Consider the following 13,301-nt stretch of genomic DNA (forward strand, 5'->3'; position numbering starts at 1 on the left):
CAGAATCATCATTCCCTTGTGCAAAATCACTGCGAAGTGAGGAGAGGTGGTTATTCCCATTTTAGAGATGAGACAACAAAGGCTCAAAGGCTAAATACTGGTCTATGCCTGCAAATCAAGGTAGATGCAGAACTCAGACTCAAATCCTTTACTTCTGATTGCAGGAGATTTTTTTGGTTTTGGTACCAGGGATTCTTAACTACTGAGCCACATCCCAGCCCTTATTTATATTCATTTTTAAAGACAGGATCTCACTAAGTTGCTAAGGCTGGCTTTGCAATAGCCCTGCCTCAGCCTCTCAAGCTGCTGGGATTACAGGCATGTGCTTCTGTGCCAAGCTAAGGTTGGGCTTCTTTTTCCCAGATGTCACATGGTTCCAAGTAGTTCAATTTCCCTATGACAGAAAAGTGTGTATGATAGGGGTTTGACTCGAATATTTCCTGAGCTCCAGAGACTCCCAAAGCTCTAGCCATGAAATTTTAACTCATAGGCAGAGGAAAAGGTGGACCCATGTTAAAGAAGGTCACATAAAAACATTGTGTTGCCTCTAAGTCACGGCCTCATTATTAAACAGCAATGATGGACTTTTGAGAATGCATTTGACAAAACATAATCCCAACAACCTTGGAGCATGATGATCTATCAAAAACATTTCATGTTCTTCTCCTAAAGCTGCTACAAAAGAGGCCAGAAACCAAAAACCATGTGTCACTGGGGAAAGATACAACCTGCTGTGTGACCTCGGGAATGTCACTTGCCCTCCAGAAGTCTATCCATAATCCTGGGATAAAAGTCTCTACTTCACACGGGGAAGGAGAGGAGTCAATGGGGTAATGTGCATCTTGGGCACCGTCTAAGGTGGTTTGATGGAATGGGTTTCTCTTATTTGCACTTGAAATAATCTTGCAAAATTAATTTGCAAAAGAGTTTAGAAAATTCTTAGCTAAAGTCTGCAAGATGCGTGTATGTTCTCTGTTCTTAGAAGCCTGGAGCACTGCATACGGATGGCCCTTCTTTTCACTCACTAACTCACTCAATCATAATTGGTGATTAATAAATCACCATGTATTGAGTGCCTACTGTGTGCCAGGTACTGTTTTGGGAACTGGCAAGTGCCAAAAGGGATCAGATCTTTGCTTTCTTGCATTTGTGCCTTCGGGTGAGGAGGAGATAAGTCACTGGGATGACTTTGGAGAGCAATCTTTGGTCAGAAGAGAATGAACAAGCAGAGCAAGTTTCAGATCTTGAAATTAGGTCAGCAGGAAGGGATTTTTTTTATTATTGGTGTATTATAGTTGGACCTAATGGTGGGACTTGCTGTTACATATTCACACATGCAAACAATATGACAATATAATGTATCCAACGTCATTCCCCAGTATTTTCCCTTTCCCTGGTCCCTTTCCTCTATTCTCCCAGGAAGGGTCTTTCTGAGGAGCTAAAATTTGAGCCATTATCTACAGGCAAGGAGACATCAGCAGTTTGGGGATCAGGAGACAGAGGATCCCAAAAGGAAGAAATAGGTGCTTGGAATAAGACTGTCATCCTCCCAGAACAGCATGAGAGCTAGTTCCAGTGTGTTGTTAGGGCCAGACCCCTGAGTGATCCTGCTCTGAAGTTAGCCAGTCCAGCTGCACCCAGAGAGGTCAAATCAAGAAAATGCTAACGTGTGCTATTTACTCCCACGATGGTGGAAGACACTCCCAGTGGGAAAGAGCTCTAAGGGCACTCACCACACTCTGAGCAAGTTGCTTCACCTCCCAGAGCCTCGGTTTCCTCATCTGCAAAGCAACCATCCCTGCCTTGCAAGGGTCTTGCAGAGACTGTACAAATCGGGCAGAACCTGGTGCATGGGAGTGCAGCATGTGTCCCCCACCGCTGATCTACATCAGTGACTGGTCTTCAGAGCCAAGCCTTCACTCCTGTCCATCCTAAAGTAACAGTCATTTGTCCCTGATCTGAGTTTTACTTTGGATCAACATGTGCGCCTCTGCTTATGGGAACTCACACCAGTTCAACTGTGAATCAGCACCTTGGACAGGGTTAGCACCAAGGCAGTCACCACCACCCCCAGCAGGGAATCAGAACACTGTTTATAATTCTTACCATCCTTCCCTCCATTAAATAAGATGCAGAAGGTAAGGAAATTCGACTTGTGGACTACAATACTTTGGTCGTATTCATTTTTCCCATCACTCTCAAAAATATACCTGAACCTCAATTTAGGCAGCAAAGAAGTAAGCAAAAATGAGGAAGTGGAGGGTCAGAGAAAAGGAAAGAAAAGAAAGAAATGCTGTCCTGGAGAAGGTCTCCGCCTTCCCATTTAATCCTGTCTTCTTTGGTGCCTCTAAGGATAGTATTAAAACTTTGTAGTTCCACGTCCCTTATAATTTTGTTGCTAAATTTCTTCCTACTCATTTTGTTTGGTTCTGTAAAAAGAATTTTTTTCCCATTCTGTTTTCAAAATGGTTAGCGTGAGCAAATACAAAATCCCAGGCATTTCCTTATCAATCACCTTAATGAATTCAATTCATGGAGAGACTGGGTCTCAGGTTTTCCAAAAGTGGTGGCCATTACCTTCAAATAGTGGTAATTCTACCTCCTTTTTTTTTTTCCTTCTTTTTCTAACTGAATTATCTGTTAATTCCTGAATGATGTAAATAACATTGATGTTAACACACCTTTTTATCTTGTTCTGGATTGAATGGGAACACTTCCAGTGTTGTACTACATATGATAGTGCTGGCTCTAGGTACGATCCTGTTTTATTAGTAGTCTGCCCCAAAAAGTAGGAATGGCTATTTATTCTTATCAAATATATTTTTAGTATCCTTAAAATACATCACTTATTGAAATTTGCAATGAATCACATTCGTTATTAAATTTCTGGAGATTGAACTATCCTTCCATTCTGGAGACAAATCCTACTTTGTCCAGATTTATGTTACTTCATAGGGTAATCACATACATGTCTGTTTCTCTACTCTATGAGCTCTTTCCAGTCACTGGGCATGTATGACTTGTGTTTGAACCCAGCATGTAGCACAGTTGACAATATATGTTTAATGAATACATGAATGGATAACTGAATAACAAGTACACTGAACTCCCCAAATGAATCCTTTATACCTCTTCCCAGTTAAAACGCTAGATTAGAGACCCAACGTCTGTCCAGTAGTGGATCTTTATGTTTAATGGACATCTAGTTTAACTGGCCTCTGTTTTTGAAGTATTGGAATCTTTGAAACTATGGGGCAACCATTCCCTGTGGTTTCAATGGGACCAACCCTGCCTCTCTGCGTCCACCCCTACCCCAAGTCAAAGGATGGCTCCATCATCCAGGACTGTTCAGAGTACTACACAGGTATTGCTTCAGAAATGGACACCCATCCCAACCAGGACTGAAGGCATCTCCAGGAATTTCATTCAGAAGCTCTAAAAATAATTTGTAAAAGGATGGATCAACATAAAATATGTTTGTCTAGGGTTGTTACTTAACATTTTGACTAAAATGTGTTAAGACAGTCTATCTGAGAAGGATGTAAGGTACAGACAGACATGGCAAAGAAAGAAAAAAGACAGAGGCCTAGTGACATCATTGAAGCCCCTACATCCAGCTTTTCTTGAAGCTGTTACCCCAAACTTCTCAATCATGTAAGCCAACAAAGTGTCTCTTTTTTGATAATCACTTAAGTTGGATTTCTATTATTTGCAAACAAAGAAAATATTGCCCAATTCACATGTTGTTTTGTTCCCCTCTAAATACGCTCTGTGTCTTCTAAAGAAAAGGTTAAAAATAATTTTTTAAAGGAAGGCAATCCTAACTAGTGAGTGTTAAAAAAAAAAAAAAACCTCCTGCTTTTAATTAATGGCAAGATCAGCTGAAAACCTCCCTCAGTGAATTATAATTTCACACTGAAATTCCCAAGACAGTTATAGAGTAGCTTGTTAAACCACAGAAACCAACAGAACCCAGAGATGGTGGATTGCCAGATTGCCAGGGTGGTGGTTCAATCCTTTCCAGAGAGATCATCCATTATGCAAAACCCAAACCTCTGAAACTTTCGAATGTACACGTCGGGCAATCTTCCATTCACCTCAAGTCTCGACGCCTCTCCACTGGCTCGATTTAAAAGTAAAAATTGCCTGGCCTGAGTCACAAAAATAAAAGTAAATAAATAAATCACTTTAGGATGACAGGCATGCGCCAGGGCCAGCCACCCCCAAATCTCAGGACAGGGGACGTGACAGGGTCCTCCTGAGCCAGGCTGCATCCTTTCAAAGCTTTCAGTTCTGCAGAAAAAACAGAAGGCAGGAAGCATGTCCCTGGTGTCGTTCTAAGTGCCTCTGGGTCCATCTGGAGCAAGTGGCATCTGTTCCCAGTGGAGGCTCAGGACGGTGGCAGCCTGCAGTGCAGGGAGCCTGGCTCCACCCCACCCCCATGCTCCCTGGGTGGAGAACTCGGGCTGCGGTTACCTGGGGGAAGCCAGACTCTTCTCCCGCTTTCGTTCCAGTGACAATAGATTAAAATCTGGAATCCGGTTTTGATCATCCTCTGGAGAGCTATTTAAGAGCAGCTTCAGGACTTAAAATCCCTCCTTCAGAGATCATCTTGAAATAAAAGACTATATTGAAATGAAAAATCCATTACAGCTTTCTCTTTAGGGCCCTCCATACTAATGGGCAGAATAAAAGAAGGGGGGAAAATAAGGGGGAAAAATGGAGAAGAGAGAGAAAGAAGAGGGGGGTAGAAATGTGCTCTGTCACAAAGTCTACACATGGTGCGTGAAATTCCATGTCATCTCATCCTGACAAAATCCTCTGGGAGCAGGTGCTATGGAGCCCATCCTGCAGACGGAGAAACTGAGGCTTGGTAATATTCACTTATCCGAGGTCACACATTGCACCTGCAGTGGATTCTGACTCCGACCCGCAAAACATGCTCCAATCATGTTGCTTCTGTTCTACTAAAGTCCGCTCTCAGAAGGGTCTAACAGAAGTCAGAATCAAAGTATTTCAGTGAATGAATGAACCCTATGGAGATATGGCCTCGCCCCCCCAGCAGCAGAGATTGACATAAGCCAACGTCCAACAGAACAAAGCAAAGCCCCAAATCCAATGTTTGCACCTTTCAGGTCTTCTTCTTCAGCCTGACCAGAATCTCTCTTACAAGTTCAAGTTCTCTATACAGATCGATTATAGGTGCTTCTGATGAATGAGTGAAAAATCAAGAAGTTTCCTCCCTTCAGGGAAATACTAATTGGGAACAAAAGGGAGATTTACAGATTTACGTGTGCAGTTTTTTTTTTTCCTCTGCCTGGTGTTCCTGTTTGTGTCAATTTCTTTTTGTTGTTATTGTAATAGATCTGGGAGGTATTTCCCACATGCTGTTGCAAAAATCTGCAAAAGGAGGAAAAAAAAAAAAAACCTCAACCAAAATAGCACAAAATAAGCCACAGTTCTGGCCACCGCAGAGGGTGTGAGCGTGCCAGTTAGTCTCCGAAATGAGTTTAAACCAGAGGTCACCGACTGGTGGCCAGCTGGCCACATCCAGCCCACAGATGGGTTTTGTTTGTCCCGTGGTATTGGCCCACATAGAGCTTTGAAGAAATCTGTGACCAACACTAAGAGTCAGAAGATCGAACACCCAAACCCAGCTTTCCAGCCTTCTACCAAGTGGAAGATCCGATCACCCGGATGCTTCCTTCGCTGGTGGCACAGGGCAGATGGAACAGGGCAGCAGCTGCCCCTTCGTCACCACAGGAGACCTCCAGTTCCTACCCACTTTAGTCTGCTTGCCTCATTCAGATTGATCTGCAGGGGCCCCGAAGCCGTCTGAGTCAGCGGCTCTGAGTTGGAAAGATTAAGCAGATGGAGGCCCAAAGCCAGTCATGGGTGAGCTTTCCCCGAACCATAAGTCAACATATCAGTAATAAAATGTAAGGCACGTAAGTGAACACAGTCATCTGAGAAACAGGAACACCCGTGGTCAGGTCTACTTGGATTTGGGCTCCAGGATACTCTTTTGTCTCTAAATACATTCACTTTTATTATTTCATTTGTTCTGAAATTACTCTCAGATAAACCACTGAAGCTAAGTTATCCAACCAAGATCACCCAAATAGCCAGCTCTGAACCCAATTTCATCCCCCTACAGTGTTTTTCCAATATTGAATCAACACTCGGCAGGGCCACAAAGCTTTTTCCACCCCAGGACCTTGGCATCTGCTGTTTCCTTTACTTGGAAACCTCTCCAACCTCTTTACATGGGAGGGTCTTACTCTTTCAGCTCATCTGCATCACCTCCACAGAGAGAGATTTTCCCAATCAGACTAGTTAAAACAGCACACGTGCACGCACACATACACATGCCCACATCCTCACCCGCCAATTATTCTCTAGGCTCCTTGCACCTCAAAGTGAGGCCCCGCTATCCACAGCCTCTGGAAGCATTTCTGAATTGCAAAGAAAATCTCAGGCCCTGCTCAGAGTGGCAGAATCAGGATCAGCATGTTCGCCAGATTCCCCAGGTGATTCATATATTCTTAAAATTTAAAAAGCGCTAACTACACAAGCACTGCCCAATAGAAATTCAATGCGAATCAGGAGTCTACTTGTAAAATTTCAAGTAGCCACGTTTAAAAAGTAAAGACATGGAATTAACAATATATTTAAGTGAATAAGAATGTTGCAATTTCCACATGTAACTCAGCATAAAATCCCTCATGAGCCATTTGGCACTCTGTGTATTTTACACCTACAGTCTATTTCAATTTGGGCATTTCTTGTGGTCAGTGGCCAGAGGTGGACAGTAGCTACCCCACCAGACAGAGGCACTCCCAGCCTCTGCTGACTCTAGCTGGTCTCCGTAGCCTTTATCCCAACCAGAATTTTTTTCTCCGAATCGTTTGCCTTGTTTCTTTGTTGTTTCCCTGACTCTAGGGACCAGTTCCAGGAGAACAGGAGCTTGATCTGTCTTATTTTTCACTTGACCCTCGGTTCCAAAGACAGTGCTGGGTGCCCGCTCAGCATCCACTCAATATTTGTTGAATGGAAGAATGAAAACCGTACATGACCTGCCTAGTACTTGCTGCATGGTGGAGCCGCAGAGGGACACAAAGCACGGTGAAACGGACAGATGTGGGTTCAAATCTCCGCCCAGGAGTTGGCCAGTCTGCGACCCTGAAACAGTCATTCACCCTCCCCTGGAATAATGGAAAATCTCGCCCATAAAACAGAGATGCTGCTATTTAGCTCACAGCACCACCGCGACACTTAAATGTGAAAATGCATGTACAAAGCGCAAGCCACCACACTGGCTGGCACTTCTGTCAATGCCAGAGGGATTCCGTCCTTCATTCTCTCTCTGGGTAGCGTGTGCAAATAACGCTGCTGTCACTGACCACCTCCCCCAGGATGGGGCAGCAGGAGTGTGGCTTTGGAGAGATTGCCCTGAGTTAGTTCTCCCAGCCCATGGACCTGTATATGAACTGGGGAGAGTGAAGGTAAATGGGGGACCTCTTCCCAAGGGGTCCCCTGGAGAACAGTTCATCATGTAAACCACAGGAGAAGACACCAGTTATGTTGCTTTGTCACCTTGGTGAGTCATGCAGTGGCAGCCAGGGACCTTCCCCCAGGTCCCGTCCCTTGCAATAGTTCAAGATCTCTGCCCAGACAACTTGTACCAGATCCCCCGGAAAGACGGGAAGGGATGAGTGGTGGGTTGAATCTTCCCCAACTTATTAATCACTGGTTGGTGTCCATATTCCGAGGGAGGCCGGCTTCTGCGAAGCCTCACCACACACCACCTAATCCATTAGTCAATGTTGCCCTGAGAACCGAACGCACATGTTCTAATCTCAAATGTGTTTTTACATCACATTAGATCAACAGCATAGGAGCAAAGCAAAACCCGGATTGAGAGATAACTGGAGTGACGGGAAGGAAATAAAACGGCTCAGGCTGATTAGTGGAGTACCAGGAAACCCCAAGACGGCAGAAGTGACAGCCGCCCCAGTTTCTTCTTGGCTCTTGCTACGAAGAAGAAAAAAAAAAAAAAACCAGAACCGCGTGCAGGATCAGTCGGCTACCAGAGACCCATTAAAAATAATAAGAAGTCAATACATAAATCGAGGGAAATCAAAAGCATAAATTAACCTCTGGATCTCTCATCGGACGAATAGAGTCCAGGTAGCTCACCTGGTATGTGGGATTTTGCCATGGAAGGGCATCATTTTCAAAGACTCAAGACTGGAACAGTGAGGTATTTGTTATTGGTTTGAATCCATGCTACCACTTCCGTTTCTACAAGATAGTGTGGTTGTTTGTCCATCCGCTCCTCCTACATGGGAAAGAGGGATCAGAGAGGCCAGGAGACCAGGAAGTAATGAGAAGTCTTACAAATTCCCTGACAGCACTGTCATCTGCCTGTTCAAGGCCGGGGCCAGCACATTCTGCTTCTAGGAGGCCAGGAGCGTGCACACCAGCCAGCTTGAGTGAGGAATGATTCCCTCTATGTCCGATGGACAAGTATTGGCAGGAAAGTTGTTCCTGAGAGGGTCTTCTCCCGCACTCCCAATCAGGACCACCCAGCATGACGAGGCTCTGTCATGGGCTAGATGCTGGGTGAGCAATGCAAGGCACAGAGATGTCCCATGGTCCCCTCAAGTGAGGACCAAGCGTACCTCACTCCTCTCAGCACCTCTTGAGGTTAACCATTCTATGCATGGCCACCAAGTAGTGACACTGAGCCCCAAAGATCACCAGCATTGGCAGGGAACAGGAGGCTTGGCACACCACAGTGCTGGAATATCTTCGGTAGCTGCAGTGTGACAGCGAGATAGTTTATGTACCTTCAAGTCTACGTACCCAAAGGAATATAGGACTGTCTGGCATCTGCTTTCCCTTGATTCAAAAAATTACCCAGACCCCACCATGGCACCCCACCCAGCACCCCTGGTCAACTTGAAGTCATCTGAATGAAACACCCCGTACTCTCTTTCCAGCTGTCGCAAAGCAACCCAAACACATGTTAGAAAGATTTGATCTTTATGCCTTCCTCAAAGCACATCTGACACTTCTCACAAGACACACAGCTTTAAAATTAGAACTGGAAATCAAAACTCGCAGTAACCCTCACCAGGCGAAAGCCACCCCACAGAAAGAAACCAGAACATCCCCAGGACCAACAGTTAGGCAATCAAACCCTCCAGAGATGTCGTACCCCGTCTTTATTTTGCTGTTGTTGCATTAGTCATCCCGACACCTTTTAAATTATAATCACAAACTGAAAGCCATGGCTTGTGATGTTATAAATACTGATTTTCCAGTTAAATTAAGCATTTGCTGTTTTATGTTTTGATAGGAAGGGGCTGTTTGAAGCCTCCTAAAATATTGCAATTAGTTCTCGCTGTTGAAACAGACAAGACATTAACAGACACATTTGCTGTTTCGGGATAATGTGCTAGAATGCTTATGCCTAAGTGTTCTTCTCTGAAGCTTTTACAACACCAGACATATTTTTGAAAGTGGAAGAAATCAATCACAATACACACATTGATTATGTATTTTTAAAGTTAAGTTATTTCTAAAACTTTCCCAGGCTGTAATTTAAACCTAGAAAGCACATCTCTTCAACAGGAAGGCGATCTGTCAGGAAACAATTTTACCTATTGGCTCTGTTAAGATGATAACATCACTTTAGTTGACAAAGGCCGTGTTTCTGTTTTGACAATTGCAATTATTTATTGAAATGCAATCGCGGTGGGTCTGGCCATCCAGATGGGTTCCCCAGAAAGACATGAAACAGAGGAAAAAGGGAAAGGGTGTTGGGTGGGGGGAAGGATTGCATTTGGAGTATTTGCACAGTGTTGTTGCAAATGTTATTGCTGGCAAGATTGGTGGATTATTAATTTATTTCACCTGCACATAACTTTCGATACTGCCTTACTCACACCACCAGCAAACGGTGGGAAAGAAGGGCCATGAACATCTCACAAGAGCATCTCACAACCTCCAATTTTGGCTGAAGGAATTGCAGATTCGAAGGGGCATCAGTGCAGGGTATAAACATTCTTAGGGAACCAACTACCATTTAGGCACTTAGGCTCCTGATGCAAAAGCAACTCCATGTTCATTCAGCCGAGGGGGGCAGAAAGTTATGGAGGTGGGAAACACCCTGTCTTTACTAGAAAGCCAAAGCGCCAGCATCATCTTTTTAACCGGCTTTCCTGTGCATTTTTGCTCTGACCTTAAAATACTAAAGTTGGATTCCAGCCACGCAGATGCGTTTGAGGGCGATTGTGATTGATTCCGGGGGATCTCAAAGCCCCTTCGTCAATTTAGTTATCCTGTCTCGTTCCTCCAGCGTCCCCCCCCCCCCATAGAATCCCAGAGCCCTGCAAAAGCCTGGGTTAGGAAACACCCCGCAGGCAGGAGGACGGGGGATCCCCAGGCTTGGAGCTGGGTAGATGGAGAAAGCGCCCCTTTAGATGGGAAGCCCCAGGCAAGGCGGGGATGACACGTCCCCTAGCCCTAAAATAAAGTGATCTGAAGCTGGAGTCCAGCCCTCTGAATCCAGCAGCTCCCCCTGAGCAACCCCGCCACAACTCCCAGAGCCCCAGCGCAGGGACAGAGGACTCCCGGGATGTTCCTGGATCTCGAAGGGCATGGAAAGCGGCGGCTTCCCCTCCCGGTCTCCCCAGGGGTCCCTCCCATCCCGAGGGGTCCTACCTGTACCACTCCAGCCCCTTTTCGTAGTTCCTGTCGAAGAAGTGCGGCTCTACGCCCACCGCCCGCACGTCCGGGTGTACTCGGATCGCCTCTAGCAGCGCGCGGGTCCCTCCTTTCTTGACCCCGATGATCAGCGCCTGGGGCAGCTTCTTCTCCCCATAGTCGGGGGTGCTGACGACGCCGCCCCTCTCGCTGCTCCCGTTGGCCGCTCTCCGGCCTGCCAGCTCCTCGTCGGTGGTGCTGGACTCCTGTGCTTCCCTTTCCAGCAGCGCGCTCTGCGCCGTGATCATCTCGCTGGGGGCCAGCGGAGTCCGGAGCCAGGCGTCCCGGGCGCCTCCGCCGCCGCTCGCCAGCCCCCAGCCGTCGGCCCCGGGGGCGGCGGGCTGCTCCGGGGGCTCGGGCGGCTCCCCGCGGCTCGCGTTGTCCGGCGGCGGCGGCGCGGGCGGCTGCGAGGGGGCGCCGAGGCGCACGGGGGGAGGCAGCAGAGAGGGTGGTGGCGGGCTCGGCGGGGGCTCGGCGGCGGCGCCCGGCGGCTCCTGCAGCGCCAGGGGGAACTGCAGGGAGCCCGAGCCGCCCAGGAGACTGTAGCACAGGTAGGTGACAGACAGGGACAAGGTGCACATGAAAAGCAGCTTGCGCGCCGGCGGCCCCTTAGCAGAGGCGCCGGGCGGCGGCGGCGCGGCCAGAGGTGGAGGCGGAGGCGGAGGCGGAGGAGGTGCGGGCCACGGGGCCATCGCGGCTCCCGGCTCGCGGCGGCGGCGGCGGCGGCAGCCCCCGGCGCTGCCCGGACATGGTTTCAGCCGCCGCCCCCGCCGCCGCCGCCGCCGCTGCCCAGCCGCCCCGGCTGCATGAAGCGACGCCGCTGCGCCCCCGGCCCTGGCCGCTGTCCCGCTGCGCCGGGGGGAAGCCCGGCCGCATGGCCCCCCTCCCCACTCTGCCCGCGGAGTCCGGGTGGCCCCCCACCACCCCCCTCAGCCTCTGGCAAGGGGACCGAGGGGGGCGCGCGGACCCGCCGGCTGCACCTGCTCCGTCTGCAGCGCCCCCGCTTCCCCCGCTCCGCCGCGGCTCCTGCTTCAGTCCCTGCCGCCGCCGCCGCGCGCTGTTGCAGCCCCGAGTTCCTTCCCCGCTGCTAACTTTCTGCCGGGAGAGAGGAGAGGCGCGGAGGGGAGGAGGAGGGGGCCGCGCGCGCGCCCGGCGCCGCCGAGGGAAGGGGGGTGCGCCTGGCGCGCGCCTGCGAAGGGGGGCGCGGGAGCGGAGGCGTGCGCTAGGGCTGGGGCACCCGGGAGAACCGGGATCGTACCCCCACCGCCGCCGCCCGACACTCTGCGCTGGGTGTTCCCAGCCCCACCGCGGGTGCGTCCCCTCCCTTGGGAGTCTGAGAAGCCGTGCTGCACTTCAGCCCTCTCCCAACACTTTTAAGGAATTGGAGCCCAGAGCCAGTAGCCGGTGCCGCGCACGCACTGGGGAGCCAGCGGGGGTGGGGGGCAGCGAGTGGGGAGCTCTCCCTTCCGTTTGTCCCCTGGGACTCCAAGTAAACTCAGCCCATCCCTGACCCTTCCTTCTCTCACCCTGGGGTCGACCTGCCTTGGATCAGGAGGAATTCCTTCTCCCCAACAGCTTCCCCATCCCAAATTCCATCTGTCCAGTCTCCCCATCTTTTCTTGGAGCTTATGATGGGTGGAGCTTTGACACAAACCCCCACGTTTCCCAACCTCAGAGCTCTTGCCTCTGTCCCATCACTAAGTGACCGTGCTTTTTTACAAAAGACGAGGCCACCCGCTCCGGGACACCCTTAACCACAGGTGCACATACCTGTGCCCTTTGGGAGGCATTGGCCACTAAAGAAGTTCGGGTTTGCCTGGACTGAAATAAAATGAGAGTCCCTCTCTCTAAACGTCTAATAAGCGGACACAAGGTGGGTTGCAGAGGGTCTGTGTATGGTCGAATTACATTTTTTTTTAAAATGCATTGTCTCTTAAGAGATTTCCATCCCTCACTTCCCTCTCTTGGATAGGGCCGAATGATAAACATCAGAAGGCTCTAGAAGTGTCCAAAGTAGACTCTGCTATTGCCTTTGCTCAGGAAAGTGAGGGAAATGGCAGGGTGGGATTGAAAGGAGGAGGCAAAGCAATCAACGGAGGCTCTGTAGCCACCTCTGCTTCCTGGGAACAGGGCTGGCCCTGCACAACAGCCTGGCCAGTCTCCTCCTGGGGCCGGCTCCATTCAGCCCCTTCTCCCCTGCTAGCCCCAGCTGGGTGCCTGGCAGATCTGCTTTCCCCTCTTCTGCTGATGTGGCTGACTTCCCCTGTTTTGTTTGATCACATAATAGGAACAACAGCTGAAAGAAAATGTATATAATGTCTAAATATTAACAAAATACCTAGTGCCAAAGAGGGGAAAAAAAATGTTAATCAAATAAGATGAAGAACACGGACTTTTCCCTGAGTGAACAAAAGCTCACTGCTGCTCTCAGCTGGACATGAGTTTCCTTCACTGCAGCCTTAGTTTAGATAAAGATTATTCCTTTATAATATATTTTTTATGGTACACAGGAGACCTCTGAAATGCAG

The 13,301-nt window shown here is 48.8% G+C and overlaps 1 protein-coding gene and 1 long non-coding RNA gene across 3 annotated transcripts in view; one reads left to right on the forward strand and one right to left on the reverse strand.

The window, feature by feature from the left end:
• The window catches only part of Hs3st4 (heparan sulfate-glucosamine 3-sulfotransferase 4), a 340,113-nt gene extending 328,614 nt beyond the window's left edge, over positions 1–11,499 (reverse strand). The window contains exon 1 of one of the 2 annotated variants that reach the window (XM_078024173.1): positions 10,732–11,499. In XM_078024173.1, the coding sequence (XP_077880299.1) occupies positions 10,732–11,465 (734 nt within the window). In that variant the 5' untranslated portion in view covers positions 11,466–11,499. Of the gene's footprint in view, positions 1–8,199; positions 8,310–10,731 lie in introns of those variants that run through there. The other variant, XM_078024174.1, reaches the window with a different exon arrangement.
• LOC144367519 (uncharacterized) overlaps positions 11,226–13,301 on the forward strand; it is a 33,889-nt gene continuing 31,813 nt past the window's right edge. The window contains exon 1 of the long non-coding RNA XR_013426983.1: positions 11,226–11,324. This is a non-coding gene — a long non-coding RNA (uncharacterized LOC144367519). The remainder of the gene's footprint in view (positions 11,325–13,301) is intronic.

This window comes from Ictidomys tridecemlineatus, chromosome 10 (genome assembly GCF_052094955.1).
Source record: "Ictidomys tridecemlineatus isolate mIctTri1 chromosome 10, mIctTri1.hap1, whole genome shotgun sequence".
In the NCBI taxonomy this organism is placed as follows: Eukaryota; Metazoa; Chordata; class Mammalia; order Rodentia; family Sciuridae; genus Ictidomys; species Ictidomys tridecemlineatus.